At 43.3% G+C, this 17,682-nt stretch overlaps 1 protein-coding gene across 2 annotated transcripts; it reads left to right on the top strand.

Moving 5' to 3' along the window:
* The first annotated feature begins 11 nt into the window (after positions 1-11).
* Positions 12-16,386, top strand: BSND (barttin CLCNK type accessory subunit beta). Of its 2 annotated transcripts, none has more exons than XM_077278860.1 (4): positions 12-285; positions 9,485-9,573; positions 12,671-12,904; positions 14,767-16,386. In XM_077278860.1, exons 1-4 carry the CDS (start codon positions 64-66, stop codon positions 15,173-15,175), a joined length of 954 nt encoding a protein of 317 aa, XP_077134975.1. In that variant the 5' UTR covers positions 12-63; the 3' UTR covers positions 15,176-16,386. The 2 variants fall into 2 exon arrangements, with proteins under 2 accessions (XP_077134975.1, XP_077134976.1); XM_077278861.1 differs by lacking the exon at positions 12-285 and adding an exon at positions 7,829-8,549 and having other exon boundaries at positions 14,767-16,383.
* Positions 16,387-17,682: the final 1,296 nt, after the last annotated feature.

Genomic DNA, 17,682 nt, shown 5'->3' on the forward strand with positions numbered 1-17,682 from the left:
CTTTCCGGGTCCCACACACAAACTTGTTCCCCCTGCAACTTTTCTGGTGCCGGTTGTCCCTGCATGGTTTCGTCCAGCAATCTTTTCTCGCTAATGCCACATCACGCAGAGGCTCTTCAGGGGTACCATTGCTTCCTCTTACATAAACACTGTCCATCTGTTCGGGCTTTTGAACGTCTTTTAAATGCTTCCAAAGGCGATAAGCTGTTAAAAGATGCGAGTGAATCAGTCTTCAGGCGTTTTAGGCTAGGAAGATGCTCAATACTTTATAGTAGGAGCCAATGGGTAAGTGTAATCTAAAAAGTCTTTGTTTTGTTCCCATTTTGAGGGGATTTGTGAGGAAACTTTTATCAACATTAAAGTCGAGGGGGTGGCAAACTTAGGGGATATTCTTATAAGGATATGTCCTCAATGGTGTGTTAGTCATAATTAGATTTGTGCATGTTTTTTTATTCACCTTTTTTGTATCTTTACCTAATTGTATAGCTGTTGTGTAGGGAATTGCAGCCGGCCCTGTTCGCTTGAATGTAGCCACTGCAGGAGGTGGCCGGGACCTCCCTGTGCTGAGAAAAAACTGTGAAGGGGCGCAGCGCTGACGTGACACTGTGGCGCTTTCATTCTAAGGATCGGCTGAGGGCTCACACATCAATCTCCTGGCGTTCATGCATCATCTAGCTATGGGACATCACTCATAATTGCCAAAATTTGTGTCTTTAGGAGCATTGTAGTTCTTCTTCAGCCCCAGTGAGAAACGCTCCTTTATCGGCAGGAATTACAGTGTGTAACCTATTCTCCTTTTGCCTGGTACACTGCACATTTCCTGGGATTATCGCTGAAAAATCAGGACAATTAGACAAATTCTAAATAGTTGGCATATATGCACGTCTTAAAGAGATGGAAATAACCCTTAAAGAGAACATGTCACTTGCCATAATTTATACCTGGTATAAATGCCGCTGTTCTACTGAATCTGACGCTGTTTTTCTTTTGTTCATGCTCCTCTCCATTCCTAAGATATGGCCCATTTTTCTTCTATATAAATCTTGTTTGGTTAGCAAAGTGGGTGTGGTCACCAACTCTGATCTGTGGGTGTTTTCATAATGACCACACCCAAATGGCTAAAAACACTAGATTTATATACAGAGAAGAAGTGGCCATATCTTAGGAACAGAAAGGAGCAGATACAAAAGAAAAACAACACCGGATTCAGGAGAACAGCGGCATTTACACCAGGTAAAGATTATGGCAAGTGATAGGTTCCCTTTAAAGGTTATTCCCATCTCATTAAGAGGTGCATACATGCCAACTATCATTAATTTGACCAATTGTCCTGATTTTTCAGAAATAATCCCAATAATCCAGATATTAATGACAAGGTCCTCTATAAAGGATCAACGCACAGTTCATAGTGCAGAGGAATACTTTTGGAAAATGTTCCAATGTATACTACCGACATAAGGCTTCAATGTATGGCACTGCATAGGCATACTGACTCAAAATTGTAAAACACATATGCTGTGCGTGATATGTTTTGCTATGGAGGTCCAATGTATAGCAAAATATATACAGTATATATAATTAAAAAAGTCAAAGTATTAAAAAATGTCAATGACAGAGACCAAAAGAATGCTCTTTTCATTGCCATTGGCTATATGAAGCACTAGGGATACACTTCACGTATACGCCGGGAGATTTGCCTGGAATAAACGTCAAATGTGCTGCAGAGAGAGAAAGTGTAAATTCTCTATGCAGCTTGGTGCTTGAACATGCATTATCTCACCAGCAGATGGCACTCTTAGGTCAAGTACCCCTATAGTTCTTTGTCTATGGAGCTCTCTTGTTCGCCTAAAGTACAAGTTGCTGCTGACTCTTAATGACCAGAATCATAGCATTATTCTTTATTTTTAACTGGAGCAATTTAATTCAGAACTCTCGGAAATTCAGCATCTCTTATGCCAAATGAAAATGGAAACAAAGCATACAATTTTAAAATACTTAAAGGGGTTTTCCTACTTTAAAAGTAATTATGTACAGGAAATAAACAAAAAAAATGCTATACTCACCTCTTGGACGGCCGCAGCGCGTCTGCACAGGCTGTGTCCTGCGACATCTCCTGGCATAAATGGGTAGAGGAGGGGACAGGAGGTGAGTACAGTTTTTAAATTAAATGTCCCATTCTTTATCTCGGTGAAAGTGGCCTTTCGGCCCCGTTGGACACTGCAGGATTTTGTAGGGTGGGGGTTTTATATCATGATGGAGATGGCAAAACGTCCCTCTCCATTGTACAGACTTTACAGAAATTTTCAGATGTTTATTGACTCTAGAAAACTCATATTTCTCGTGGCTTGGCAAGGTTAGGTCACAGTTCCTGCATACACATTAGAGTTGCCAACTGTAGACAAATTCCTGAGCAATCCTTAAAAATAGGGCACTTTTTCTCCCTCATGTCCATAAAATAAATTAGATGAATCCATAATTTTTTGACTCTGGATAAACTCATGTGGATTAGTCTGACTAAACCTAAGATCGAAAAAAAATCAGCAAATGCCCTGTTGCACGTAAGTAAATGTAATAGTACATATAAATAACATAGGGTACTTAGGATCTCCTGGTTTTTATTAAAAAAATAAGTGTAAAAGCCATCCCACCACATCGAGGTGTACCCAAATCTCCTAGTCCTTACTGGAAACCAGCATTCGATAAGCTAAATCTTCTTATCCCGGGGGACGAGCGGCGTCAGAGATCTGGCTGAATATGTATATTAGGGGTGATCGGTCAGGTTTTGACTTAGGACTTCTCCAACGCCCATCACCTTTCCTGGAATGACTCTGTGGATGTGACAGCTGAAGGAGTGTCTGCGATAATCACCTGTATTTATACTCAATAAACGGGACCTGCTGTGGACAAAGTGCCGTCATGTTCACTATTTATGGTGACAACAGTGGAGTTATCGGGAAACAAAAGAAAGCGTTCACGTTAACTAGTAATGGTTGTGGCTCAATGTATAAATAGGGCTTATGCAAAAGAAAAATATTTTGAGCAATAGTGATGAACGAATGTGCTCTGATAAGGTGTTATCTCAGCATGCTCAGGTGCTAACCAAGTGACTTTGGCCTGCTCGAAAACTATGTTCGAGTCCCTGCAGCTGCACATCTCATGGCTATTCAACAGCCGCAACGCATGGAGGAATTGCCTAACAAACATGGAATCCATGCACGTGTTGCAGCTGTTGAACAGCAGCTGCAGGGACTCGGACATATTTTTCGAGCATGCCAAAGACGCCTTATCCCAGCACGTTCACTCATCACTACACATCAATCTTACTGTGTAATATGTACAGCTTTGTTGTGCTGTGTCCAGTGAAATTTCCAATACCAGGAGTGATTCTGTGACCAGTCAGCCTGATCTAAACGCCTGGTTGTGGCTGAAGGTCAATACTTGGAAACCCAGAGTGTCATTAGAATTTTTACGAGTGCATTTATTCTTCAGGTCACATCACGAATCCTTATACTATAGCTCAGTGTTGACCACAGAAAATCCTCTTAGAAATATCCAGAAGCAAATTATAATTTAACCCCAGAAAATGAGAAATTGTTAATTGCACTGATGTATAGTGATGTCCACCATTGTTAATGTGATGGATTTGCTGCTGATTTTGTATCGGAAATAAAGGACAATAAACTTAGGTAAGAATCGTCTTTTCAGTTTTAGTGAGAATTTTTTTAATGTTTTATACCTTTCCTTATTTTCATAGAAATCTTTGTGTCTGGAATAGAGGTCTCATGTAAAAAGTGTTTACTGTGACCGTTCCTAGGGTGCACGCAGCTAATGTGAGTGCAGAATTGTTTGTAGAAAAGGAACGGATGAGGATGGGAAAGAGATCGGAGAATTATGTGTACAAAATTGTTTGCAAGTGTGTGACCAGCAGCCACAGATAGACTGCTAAATACCAGAATGTAACATTAGAAAAGAGCAAACCTCATTTTCCCCTTATCATTATCGATTTACATTTTTTTTCTTTGGAGCTTTTTTATTTTAATTAGTTTATTTTTTTAAATATACTATTGACGACGTCTAGTGTATGTTATGTATATGTTGTGTTACTTTGTGACCTATGTTGACATTGCACCTTTTTTTCCTGTGTGTATTCGGCTGGTACATGTAGTGCTCCGCCATACCCTGTCACATCAGTTGGCAGCATGAATGATAGTTTCCTGGCTGCCTACTTGCAGGAATAGCTGCCAGGTCATGCCATGCGCCGAGGAAGAGCCCGGCACTGACATAGCTGTATGGATTTTGGTGCCAGGTCGCTGGGCTACTACATTGGTAGAAGGGGCAGAGGGGAGTCTTCCTAGGGGTCTAATTTTGGTCTAATAAGTGGCCTATTAGTTCCAGTCCAGGTAAGCCAGTGAACCGGTGGAATCCAAAGGGAGAGTGTTACCCCAATTGGCTCTTGGTACATAGGCCAACTGTCCCTTATGTGTTAAGTAAAAAAGGGTCATCCGCTGAAACTCAACTTCCACATTGGGCGATGAGTACCCCCGATGCCATTGCATCTACCCGTACCTGAAGGGACGTGTTCACAGTGCTGATCATGCACCTGATGTAGTCATTAGAATACGACCCATGGATGAAGCCTGGCGACCATGTGTGCAGTCCAGCAGGTATGTGTAGATATGACGTCACTGACTGACGCATTGATGCAGGACCTTACTCTCATCATGCGGACCATTGGGTGATGCACATGTTTGCACAGTCGCATCAACAGGTAATTAAATTCTATGAAGGCTGTGACCTGGCAGCCACGAGGACCCACGGAGATGCTGGCCTCCGGATAAACAGGGCTGCTCGGCAGACTGTAAAAGAGGGGTAGCTTCCCAGACACAAAAGCCGGTAGTCAGTTTTGGCACAATTGGATTTTCAGTTGAGTCTTGGTCCCCGATAGAGGACTGTGAAAGTGTGAACAAAAAAAGTTACGTTTTTCCAAATGTGAATTGCAACCATCAAGCGTATTGTGTTATCTGTAACCATCAGAACTAGCATGACTCCATAGAAATATAGAAGCACTAGTATGACACCTAGAAAAGTGCAGATAGCACTTGTGTGAGATCCCGTAAAATACAAAAGCACTCCGATGACATCTCTGTGTTATCCATTCTTTTTTTCAATGTGGCCATTGGAGAGTTTGACTCTTCAGTGCAAAATTGACTAGAATTGAGATGGGACACCATGTTGCATTTGGAGAGCCCCTGATGTGCCTAAACAGTGGAAACCCCCCAACTGAAACCCTAACCTAAACACACCCCTAACCCCAACCACACCCCTAACCCCAACACACCCCTAACCCTAATCCCAACCCTAACCACACCCCTAACCCTAATCCCAACCATAACCCTAACCACACCCCTAACCCTGACACACCCCTAACCCTAATCCCAACCGTAAATGTAATCCAAACCCTAACCCTAGCCCTAACCCTAACCCTAGCCCCAACCCTAACCCTAGCCCTAACCCTAGCCCTGACCCTAGCCCTAACCCTAATGGGAAAATGGAAATAAATAATTTTTTTTAATTTTTCCCTAACTAAGGGGGTGATGAAGGGGGGGGGTTTGATTTACTAGTTATAGCAGTTTTTTATTTTTATTTTTTGCATTACCACATTTTGAGAACTATAATTTTTCCATATTTTGGTCCACAGAGTCATGTGGGGTCTTGTTTTTTGCCGGACGAGTTGACATTTTTATTGGTAACATTTTCGGGCAAGTGACATTTTTTGATCGCTTTTTATTCCGATTTTTGTGAGGCAGATTGACCAAAAACCAGCTATTCATGAATTTCTTTTGGGGGGTGTTTATACAGTTCCGTGTTTGGTAAAATGGATAAAGCAGTTTTATTCTTCAGGTCAGTACGATAACATTGCCCCGGGGGGGGGGGGGCATCATGTTATAGTGTAAGATCGCTGATCTGACACTTTGCTGTGCACGGTGTCAGATCAGTGATCTGACGTGCACTCCTGGAGGCTTCCCGGCGTCTGCTCTGAGCAGACGCTTGGTAAGCCACCTCCCTGCAGGACCCGGATGCAGCTCCACGGCCATTTTGGATCCAGGGCCTGCAGGGAGAAGAAGGTAGGAGACCCTCGGAGCAACGCAATCACATCATGTTGCTCCGAGGGTCTCAGGGAAGCCCGCAGGAAGCCCCCTCCCTGCGCGATGCTTCCCTATACTGCCGGAACACTGCGATCATGTTTGATCGCAGTGTGGCGGGGGTTAATGTGCCGGGGGCGGTCCGTGACTGCTCCTGGCAACTAGTGCCGGATGTCAGCTGCGATAGTCAGATGACACCCGGCCGCGATCGGCCGCGCTCCCCCCGTGAGCACGGCCGATCGCTATGACGTACTATCCCGTCGGTGGGCATACGAGCCCACACCACCTCGACGGGATAGTACGTCTAATGTCAGAAAGGGGTTAAAAGGAACCTGTCACCCCCAAAATCGAAGATGAGCTAAGCCCACCAGCATCAGGGGCTTATCTACAGCATTCTGGAATGCTGTAGATAAGCCCCCGATGTATCCTGAAAGATGAGAAAAAGAGGTTAGATTATACTCACCTGGGCGTCGCGGTCCGGTCCGGGGCCTCCAATCTTTTTACGATGACGTCCTCTTCTTGTCTTCACGCTGCGGCTCCAGTGTACTTTGTCTGTCCTGTTGAGGGCAGAGCAAAGTTCTGCAGTGCGCAGGTGCCGGGAAAGGTCAGAGAGGCCCAGCACCTGCGCACTGCAGTACTTTCCTCAACAGGGCAGACAAAGTACACCGGAGCCGCAGCGTGAAGACAAGAGGAGGACGTCATCCTATGAAGATGGGAGGCCCCGAACCGCGACGCCCATCCGATCGGACCGCCGCCCCCCACAGGTGAGTATAATCTGACTTCTTTTTCTCATCTTTCAGGATACATCGGGGGCTTATCTACATCATTACAGAATGCTGTAGATAAGCCCCTGATGCCGGTGGGCTTAAGGCCCCGTCTCACATAGCGAGATCGCTAGCGAGATCGCTGCTGAGTCACAAGTTTTGTGACGCAACAGCGACCTCCATAGCGATCTCGCTATGTGTGACACGTACCAGCGATCAGGCCCCTGCTGCGAGATCGCTGGTCGTGTCGGAATGGCCTGGACCTTTTTTTGGTCGTTGAGGCCCCGCTGACATTGCTGAATCGGTGTGTGTGACACCGATCCAGCGATGTCTTCACTGGTAACCAGGGTAAACATCGGGTTACTAAGCGCAGGGCCGCGCTTAGTAACCCGATGTTTACCCTGGTTACCAGCGTAAATGTAAAAAAAAACAAACAGTACATACTCGCCTTCTGATGTCCGTCAGGTCCCTTGCCGTCTGCTTCCTGCTCTCACTGACTGCCGGCCGTACAGTGAGAAGTGAGAGCACAGCAGTGACGTCACCGCTGCGCTCTCAGTGTACGGCGGCTCAGTCAGAGCAGGAAGCAGACGGCAAGGGACCTGGACACCGAAAGGCGAGTATGTAGTGTTTGTTTTTTTTGGTAACCAGGGTAAACATCGGGTTACTAAGCGCGGCCCTGCGCTTAGTAACCCGATGTTTACCCTGGTTACCGGGTGCTGCAGGGGGACTTCGGCATCGTTGATGACAGTTTCAACGATGCCGAAGTCGTTCCCCTGATCGTTGGTCGCTGGGGAGAGCGGTCTGTGTGACAGCTCCCCAGCGACCACACAGCGACTTACCAACGATCACGGCCAGGTCGTATCGCTGGTCGTGATCGTTGGTAAATCGCTTAGTGAGACGGGGCCTTTAGCTCATCTTCGATTTTGGGGGTGACAGGTTCCCTTTAATTAGATTATTCTAAAAATAAGTTTAGAAGGATCATCAAAAGCACAGGAGCAGGTAAAGCACATACCAATTGATAGCATTGTATACATGTATACATACTTTAAAAAAAAAAAAAAAAAAAAGGTGAAAGCTCCTGTAAAGATTTACAGGGGTACAATATAATGTGGTGTATGGCACTGGCAGGCTCGGCAGAGGTCCGCAGTCATTCATTTATATACACAACAGGTCTAGGTGTAGACATTCCTGGGTATTTATACCTCCAGGGAAGGTGAAACAGAGGCGGGCAGCATCGCTGGAGTGGAAATTTCAGGAGACTATTTGCATTCATTTCAATACTTTTTAGAACTGGCTGGATCAACTTTGGTCAGGACCGGTCTACGTCTGATTGTGGAACGAGCAGTAGATCACCAAGTACAGTAGGAGCTCTGTGACGCCTGTCGCTTTAATTCCATCTTTCATACCTGGACGCCTTCACTTTTAATAACCCCCAGGGAAACTTTATTTTTTTCTTCTGGAGGATATGGCAGAGGATAAAACCTTCCGCTACGGACTCATCGTCCTGGGATTTTTCTTGATAATGATCGGCATGTTCATTATGAGTGTGGAAAAACCCCAGATATACATCACATTCTGTTGTGTGGGGGTCTTACTGGTGTCTGTAGGGATCACCTGGAGCATCTGTCAGTGCTACCCCAAGGTAGGAGCATGGCCGCTTATTCTATTGAGCTCTTCATATTTCCTTGTATGCTTAAAGATTTTAAGGATGAGGAGTAATATTAGAAGAGCGTGTTTTCTTATTTGTAAATACAAATACAACTTCTAGAGACACTTTATACTATTTTTTGTTATTCCAGATGACTTTTCAGAATAAGCTGTTGTGTGTGTGAACATGGGGAATAACACCATTTCTGCCCATTATATGTATAACTTGTATCCTGCGTTTTTCACCAGTTTTCCTTGCTGCCGGTTCTACCTCTACAATTCTCTCTGATCTAGTTATTATTCTAGTTTCTTGACTGTGCACATAATGTGACATCACTGTGTGCAAAATTCCCTATTATACTATTAAATTACCGTGTATAATAACCATTTTGTTATCAATACACTGGGACATCATTGTTTGATATTCCACTTATGTGACATTATCACTGTTCTGTCATATGCTTATGCACATCATTTGACATTACTATGTGCATTATTCCCATTCTACATCACTTTAATACGTATGATTTTGCAGTGTTTGTTATCCATGTACTATGACATCATCGCGTCTGTTATTTCTTCGTGGTTTGTGTTATCGTACAGCTGTAATGATGATTGCTGTATTGTGATATTACCCCCGTACTGTGACGTCACTCTACTGTATAACCTCTCTGTTCTGTGACATCACCGTGTTTATTATCTCTTTGTTGTGACATCATTGTGTTTCCTACCTCGGTATTGTGACATCACTCTGTGTATTATGCATGGGGTGTGATATCATTGTGTGCATGATTAGATAACTGTAAAATTTATGGCACTTTTACTACTAGCAAAAAAAAAACCCATCAGACTAAAATTGGTTTACTTTTTTTTTTTTTTCTTTTTCTGCATTTCTATATATATATATTTTTTTCTGTAACATTTTTACAGATCACATTTGTCCCGGTGGATATGGAAACTGTCCCTTTGTCAGAGAAATCTTCTGCATTGGCTAATCCTGAATTTCCCCAGAAGCAGTGGTATGTCTCTAGCAGACTGAATGATGAACTTTACATAATTATTCCTACAGATTATTCCTCGTGTCATTTACTCCAAGGTCAAACATTATTACGTCGTGTAAAGTGGAAACTATGTAGAAGTTTATCTAACAGGCACATCATATTAAACTGGAGTGAAAACAAGGAAGTTTATTATCAGAGATAATTCAGGAGAAAGGTAGTGTATAAAGAATAGAAACGTGATATGATGACAGCAGATAATCATATACTCGTGCTATTTAAATATGACATGTCACCAGGTCAAAAGTGGCCGTTTTTTTTCTCTTATCTTATTCCCATTGCTCCCCTTAGTAGTCCATTTTTTTACTTTTTATAATCCACCATACAGTTTCAGAGATATGGGGCTTTTTATTTCGTGCTATTTTTTTTATGCTCCTAACAAGGGGGCGTGGCTTATAGGGTAATAATGCAGAACAGTCCAAAGACACACCCCCGAGGAGCCTGTGAACATCTCCTTGATAACGACCTTAAAAAAATAGCATTGAATAAAAAGGACCATATGTCTAGAACCGTAGGGTGGATTTAGGACAAAAAATGGTATGCTCAGGGGAGTGGTGGGAATAAAATAAGGGCAAAAAAACCTGGAAACTTTCAACCTGGTGACAGGTTCTCTTAAAACAGATCTGTCACTAGATTTCACAGCACAAACTGTACATTGTTACATAATAGATCTCCTGTACCTGATGCGATGGTGTAATGGCTGTGTAATTTTCATTCAAAGTTTTCCCACCTAAAATGCTAAAATTACTATTTTAACATGACAAGGAAAAGCCTTAAAAAGGGTTAACGATCCAGTATGATGTAGGCTTGTGAAGTAAGTACACCAGCCACATTGGGTCTTAGAGATCTATTTAAGAATTTTTATAGTTTGTATTGTGAAATTTGGTGACATTTGACCTTTCAAGACTACATATAACTTCCCAACTAGTTTTGTTTTTCCAATGCATCTTAACAGCAAACTGTTATCTTGTTTACAACCATTATATCATGTTGAGTAAAACGTAAACAGCTTCTATTCAAACCTTTGTGTCTCCATGGTTACAGACTACAAGTAAACCTTGTGTAGTCTGATCCTGCAGTTGTTCAATGGCCAGATGTGAGGTGCCATATCTGTATGGTTAGCCTTTAACACGGTTTGTTCACAGTCTGTTAATATAGAGACACATAGACAAGGATACCTACCGTAGAGGCTGACCATAGAGGCTGACAACAGAGGCTGACCATAGAGGCTGACGTTGGCTCTTTTTCTGTTCCTAAGACAAAACTTGTGCAATGTAAGGAGGCTACCAGAAAAAGAAGAGAGATGGTATATTTTTCATGGATCATAAAAGTGTCCCAAAATCTCCTGCAAAGCAGAACTACCAGAAAGTTTCTTGTGCATTGTGCCAGGATACTCTGCCATGAGACGGAGCTTGTCCAATCCTACAGGGAGGGACAGGAATGGACATATCATTAGTGTAACCTGTGCAGCTGCACAGGGGCCCAAGAGGTAAGGGGGCCACCTCACCTCCAAATCTAGTGGAATTGTTCATTACGATGACCTACAGTGGCATATAAATGTTTGGGCACCCTGGCCAAAATTTTTGTTATTGTGAACAGTTAAGCAAGTTGAAGATTAAAGGGAACCTGTTAGCTGTTTTGGCCTATATAAGATGCGTCCATTGACATTCAGAGCTTATATACAGCATTCTATGATGCTGGATATAAGCCCCCAATCCGACCTGAAAGAGGAAAAATAAGTTTTATTATACTCACCCGGGGAGCAGTCTGGTCCGATGGGCGTTGCAGGTCCAGGTCCGGCGCCTCCCATCTTCTTGCGCCGCCGCTCTCCTGCTTGCTTCACAGGCTCCCTGGCATCGTGCTTCGGCGCAGGCGTACTTATGTGCCCTGTTGAGGGCAGAGCAAAGTACTGCAGTGCGCAGGCGCCGGGAAAGGTCATAGAGGCCCAGCACCTGCGCACTGCAGTACTTTACGCTGCCCTCAACAGGGCACATAAGTACGCCTGCGCATAAGTACGGAGCGTGATGTTGGGGAGCCTGTGAAGCAAGCAGGAGGTCGGCGGCGCAAGAAGATGGGAGGCAATGTATCAGAGTCTGATAAATCTTTGTGAAGGTCTTTTGCAATCAAGCTGGGGTTCTGATTGGCCTTTCTAGCAATCCTACAATCTCTCACTGAAATGTTGCTTAGTCTTCCAGACCATATCTTGACCTCCACTGTTCCTGTTAACTAACATTTCTTAATTACATTTCAAACTAAGGAAAGGGCAACTTGAAAACACTTTGCTATCTTCTTATAACCTTCTCCTGCTTTGTGTGCCTCCACCATTTTCATTTGATGTTTTTTTGGCACAAGGTTAGAAGATGCTGGGTTTTATAAAGCTGGGAAATTTGCACAACATGGCCTTTCCTAACAATGATAGTGAACAAACCATAACCCTAACAGGGTAATAAAGGTCTGATACCTTGGTCAAAGCTAAGCGAGCACACAAATATCCAAGGGTGTCCAAACTTTTTGCATTGGCCCATTTTCCTTTTTATAATTTCTAAAATGTAAAAAAATGACAATATATATATTTTTTTCCTCAAATACAAAGGAAATGTGTCATCTTTAACTTTAGGCCTTTTAGAGATTATTTAATCTTCAACTTGCTTAACTGTTTACAATAATAGGGGTGTCCAAACTTTTACATGTCACTGTATTAGACTACAAAGGGCCCATATATTGTTCTTGCACAGGGGCCCTTTTCTGCCTGTGTCCACCAATTTAGTCAACAATGAGGCTTGGAGAGGCACGGTCATTATAAAATGGTGGGACTCCAACAAGGCCATCGCTCAAAAGGTATAAAACAGGGGAAGTAAAAGTGGCCCAGAGATAAGTAACTTTTGTTGTAAGGTACCTTGTTATGAGGATTATTTTCTCATTTACATTAACCTGAATATTCCCAAAAATATGGCTGTTTTAGGTCAGCTTTAAATTTTGCAATAAGCACAAGTAGTGCATAAGACATGGGAAATATGATAATGCACTGGACTATTTTTCTGCATTTATATCTTATTAGGTCTACCACACCTTACACAAGCGCTAAAGATGCTGCGAAATACGAAGCCTCTCTACCATCTTATGAACAAATTCACATCAAAGTGGAGAAGCCTGGAGAAGACGACTTAGTCCAATCAGTCCCTCTATTACCACAGTCAAAGTTGGGGGATTTACAAGCCAAGGTAGAAGCCAAGGTAGAGATACACAGGAATTCAGTCTGCAAAGAAGAGAACGCGATGGTCGAAGCCAATTGGTACGTAGCAACAACTTACTGGAAAGTGTTCAGGAACACATAAATCTCTGTTATCATACGTGATGACGGCGGGATCCTGTACGCTAAAACTACTAGTAGTGACAAATTGAAAAATATCAGATGGCGCAACATCTATGATTATCGCAAAGTGATCAGACTTCTACAGTTCCAGTGTCTGGAGTGGGTTGTCATGTAAACACAAGTATGAGATATGTGGAGCGCCCCCACACCGCCGCAGGGCCGAGGGGTACCCGGAGCCGGGCCTCTGGGTCTCAGTCCTGGGGTTATCACGGTGGCTAGACCCGGTCCGTGGCCCTGTCTGTCAGTGGGGGACGTCCGGTGCAATAAGTGGTGTTGTAACGGTGCAGTTGTGGGGTGCAGGTCGCGGTAAATAACGAGGACACCAGGTTGCAGTCTCTTTACCTCTTTACTGGAGATCTCTGAGTCCTCAGTCCAGAATACGGTTCACCAGGCTGCGCAAGTCCGGCCGGTCCAATGGCACCTCCAGAGTTCACTTCACAGGTGGAAATCGGTGCCTTCCTTCTTAGCGCTATGTGTTGTAGTCCTCCCCTGCTGTGCTTACGGAAAGTACCCCACAACCGTTGTGTCTGTTTCTTAAGTTCCCTCACAACTCGATTAAATGATGTTCTTCTAATCGTCCGTCCCTTCCTGATGTTACAGTTAGAACGGCACCCGTTTGTCGGATAGGCCTGGAGTTCTTCCGGGACCCTAGAGACGCCCCTCTCCCGCAATTGCCTCCCAAGACTTCATAGGTGATATGTGTTAGACAGCCCGCCTTAAACTGACTGTCCTGCCGCTGTTTAGAGTATTGCTTGAAGCTGAATGTTATAATACTCCCTCGGCGTTCCGGCCACCGGTAGTGCGCCTCAGTAGGGTGTTGCTCCGGTCTTACAGCACGACCCCTACTGGAATTCTCCTATTGCTTGATCTCGTTTCTCACTCAGCACAATCTATCTCGCTTCTAGTCCTTTCTTGGGTCCCGCCGCTTCCCGGAGCTGGCGCGGACCCGTTACGTTCTTTTCAATGCCAAGCCTCTGTCAGGATCCCACCCCTGACAGAGACCCTACTGTATCTTCCCCTACAACACCCTCTGCCACCAGGTGTTGCCTGGTTCCAACCCAGTCAGCTTCTGATCTAACTTCCTGCCTGACCCCCAGTTTACCCACTATGGTGGGGAGTGGCCTAATGAATAGCACCCTTAGCTCCCCCCGGAGGCTCGGCTGTGAAATGTATTGGTGTCTGTGATACCTGATCAGATGAACTCCTTCAGTGCCATCGGACGCACCATAGCTCCCCATAGTGGCGGAGCCACAGTACTGCAACGACCAGGACTCTGGGGCGCTGCATATGCATACTCCTTGCCACATTCCAACTAGTCGTGCGCAGCGTCGTCTAGTTGGAATGTGACCGGAAGTATGCTTATCTCATACTTGTGATCACATGACCACCTGCTCTCGGCGCCGACACTGGAGAATCTGTGCATTCTGTGAGGATTCACAAGTTTGCAGTCACATAGAGTGATTGCAGACTTTTCGTACCAAATCTGGACTGGACAACCACTTTAAGTTACAGCGTTTGGAAGAAGGGAAGGAAAAAACAAAAGGGCAAAAACAAAAAATTGGCCACATTCTCTGCTAAAAGAATGGTTTAGTCCAGCTCACATTAGTACGGGATCTAAAAAAATTCTATAACTTCCATTAATCTCAATGAAGGGATGCACATGCGGTCAACTACATGACCAACAGCCATTAGTTCCCTCACTAGATCCTACACTTAGAAATACTCTCAGTGAAATTTCCTTATGAGGTCCAATCTCAATTGATTGCTTTTCTTCTCTGTAGCCACTCCGCACCCCTTGTCTGTCTTAAAGAAGACACCAACCTTACAGCATCTGAAGATGGCAGAAGTTGTACGTCATCTCTTCACAGCAGTGATGATTGGCAAAATGACCGGCCGATGATGGGGAACTCTGGGCCTGAGCTTCAAGGTCCCATCTCTGGAGAAGGAATCGACCTCATTGATGAACCTGGACCAGAAGGAATCAAAGTCCAATTGTCCCATGAAGTAGTGGACCCCGAGGTGAAACATGAAAGCAATCCATGTCCCCACTACATCGGTAAAGAAGAACCAGGGATTGCCTCATTTATGCCGGGGCCTAGCCATGACTCTGAGATTGATGACCTCTACTATGGAATGAAGGATGAGACGGACAGTTTAGTGCCTGGGGATGAATCAGACTTTGATCATTGATGATGACCATCTCAATGGACGCCTAGATCATTTTTATTTTCAAAAGTCAGACTCCCATCACAACACATGGCAGAATTTATAGGGAGCTGGAGTATTTATTGGATCCACTGTAACTTTTATACACATGACTAAAAAGGATCGTAGGCAAGATAATTAACCAAAGTGGCACTCACATGACAAGGTAATTTATGGGGAATGTGTTATCAGAAAATTACCTATTATATTATTATTACTATTACATTAGTTTTTTTTATGTTATATGCATTAAAAACATGACCACTTTTTTTTTTCATATCACTCAACAAATTTTGTAATCTTACAATTTTCACACTGACCATGAGGGCTATTTTAAACTCTGACTTGCTGTTGATTGAGGAACAGTTTTCAGCAGGCTCCTTATCAACACAAGCAGGATTGCAAAGACAGTTCACACCTCTATACACAGCTGATAACACAGGATCCACCAATCACAATGTGATTTCAGAGCTCACCCACTCCCCTTCCCTTCACAATAACCTTTGCACACGCTCATTAGATGCTTCAATACAAAAGACAGGGTTTGAGACTGTTCATTGCTGCTAATGCAGATGTGCATTTTCTGAAACATCAGGAAGTTAAAGTATTAAAAAAGCCACAGTGGCCGGTGTGAAAAGTGCAATGTTTTACATTTTCATTTATTATATAATTTGTGAAACGGAAACAAAACTTTGGCAAAAAATAAATACAGTTAACAAAGAGACTAAATGTATGCAATAGCTATTTTTTTTATAACACATTCAATTTAAGGGGTTGTCTTTTCTAGACAATTTCTATTTATCAGAAGATGTCACCCAAAGATAAGCTAGAACTGGGACGCCCATTGATTGATTAATAACGGAGCCACTTAATTAAGTAGCCACACATTATATAAATAGATTATTATGCAGATATCATAAAAGGCAATTGTCCTCTTTATAGTAAGTCATTAAACAAATAGTATATATTACAAAATATAATCGTAAAAAAAAGAAGAGAAAATATGGTTGTAGAATTAAACAAAATAATTTATAGATAAAAACTTATATATAATCAAAATAAAAGTATGCCCGGGGTGGGACAATTATGTTAAAGGCTCATAAACTGAAGACAAATAAAATAAGTATGTTTGATCTTTAGTACTTTCTTTGGATAATTATGTTACTTTCAAGTCACTTTTCAGAGCAAGCTGTCCTGTGTACATGACGAATAACACTACTATTGGATATTACATGACCGGGATCCTTTCATTTCACCTGTTTTCCCTGTTGCAATCTTTATCTTTTAAAGGGAATCTGTCACCAGGTTTTTGCTACCCAACTAGGAGTTGCATGATGTAGGGGGCAGAGACTGTGATTCTGCCAATGTGTCACTTTCTGGGCTGCTTGCTGCAATTTTGATCAAATCAGCAAAGCATGCATACACATAGCATAGTTGTAAAACTGCTGGAAGTTAGAAGTATGGCTAGCTTTAGGCTACTTTCACACGATCCTTTTTTTTTCAGGTCCTGTTTTGAAAAACCGCAGCTAAATTCAGCGCTGATTTTAGCTGCGGTTTTTGATCCTTTTTCTTCTGCGGATTCCACTGCGGGTTTCCAAATGCAGTTTCCTATTGGTGCTGCTGGAAACCCGCAGCGGAATCTGCAGAAAGAAGTGACATGCTACTTCTTTTTTTCTGCAGGCAAAACCGCTGCGGATTTGCCTGTGGAAAAAAGGATCGTCGGCACAGCGGGTCCTTTTTTCCATTGGGTTACATTGTACTGTAACCTACATGGAAAACTGCTGCGGATCCGCAGTGCAATTCCGCTGCGGATCCGCAGCAAAAACCGCACCGTGTGAACATAGCCTTAAGGTTCTTGATCATGGCAAAATTGTGAGCACGGAGATAGATCTGCACTTATAGACCCACAGATTTATCATCTGCTGCCATATGGTATTTTTGCACAATAAGTAGTAATGCAGTGACACTATTATCAGCTGAGATTTATCTACTTGTAATGTAGGTAAATTCAATTGAAACTACATTGTGGAGGCCTCTATGGCTGACTGAACATCTCTGCAGGAAAAAACAAGTGGTGCTCTCATGGGGAGAGGTTTGATGTGAGATAACCTCCAAACAACACTTCATTAAATGTGTGTTCATAATAAACACTGCCCTGACCAAGCTGTGCCCTTCATGCTGGGTGGAAGGGACAGTGAAGGTGATATGACTGGGGCTTGAGTTGAGAAGATATGAATGTTGCAGGCCTAAACAAAAATGGCACGTATGATATTATAAAATATTTTCATCATGATGAGTTATATGTTATCATTGGCTTTTGTAGTGTAGCTATAGGAGGTTCAGAAGTTGCAGCTGTTCATGCCACATGGGGCTCTTTGGCCCTTGTACCAGTTGTAGATGACCAGTCCCTTACCATAAAATTGTATTTTTATCTTCCTGTGCTCCTGAATCTGGCAATGTTTTTCTTGAATCCCGCGGCTTGCCACTCTAGA

The sequence above is a fragment of the Ranitomeya variabilis genome, chromosome 8 (assembly GCF_051348905.1).
Source record: "Ranitomeya variabilis isolate aRanVar5 chromosome 8, aRanVar5.hap1, whole genome shotgun sequence".
Taxonomy (NCBI): domain Eukaryota; kingdom Metazoa; phylum Chordata; class Amphibia; order Anura; family Dendrobatidae; genus Ranitomeya; species Ranitomeya variabilis.

Excerpts from the sequence above, each read along its gene's own strand:
- BSND (XM_077278860.1), top strand. The coding sequence starts at position 64 with ATGGTTTCGTCCAGCAATCTTTTCTCGCTAATGCCACATCACGCAGAG. Across the intron at positions 286-9,484 it reads TTTATAGTAGGAGCCAATGG|ATCACATTTGTCCCGGTGGA; the intron begins GTAAGTGTAATC and ends ACATTTTTACAG. Across the intron at positions 9,574-12,670 it reads GAATTTCCCCAGAAGCAGTG|GTCTACCACACCTTACACAA; the intron begins GTATGTCTCTAG and ends ATATCTTATTAG.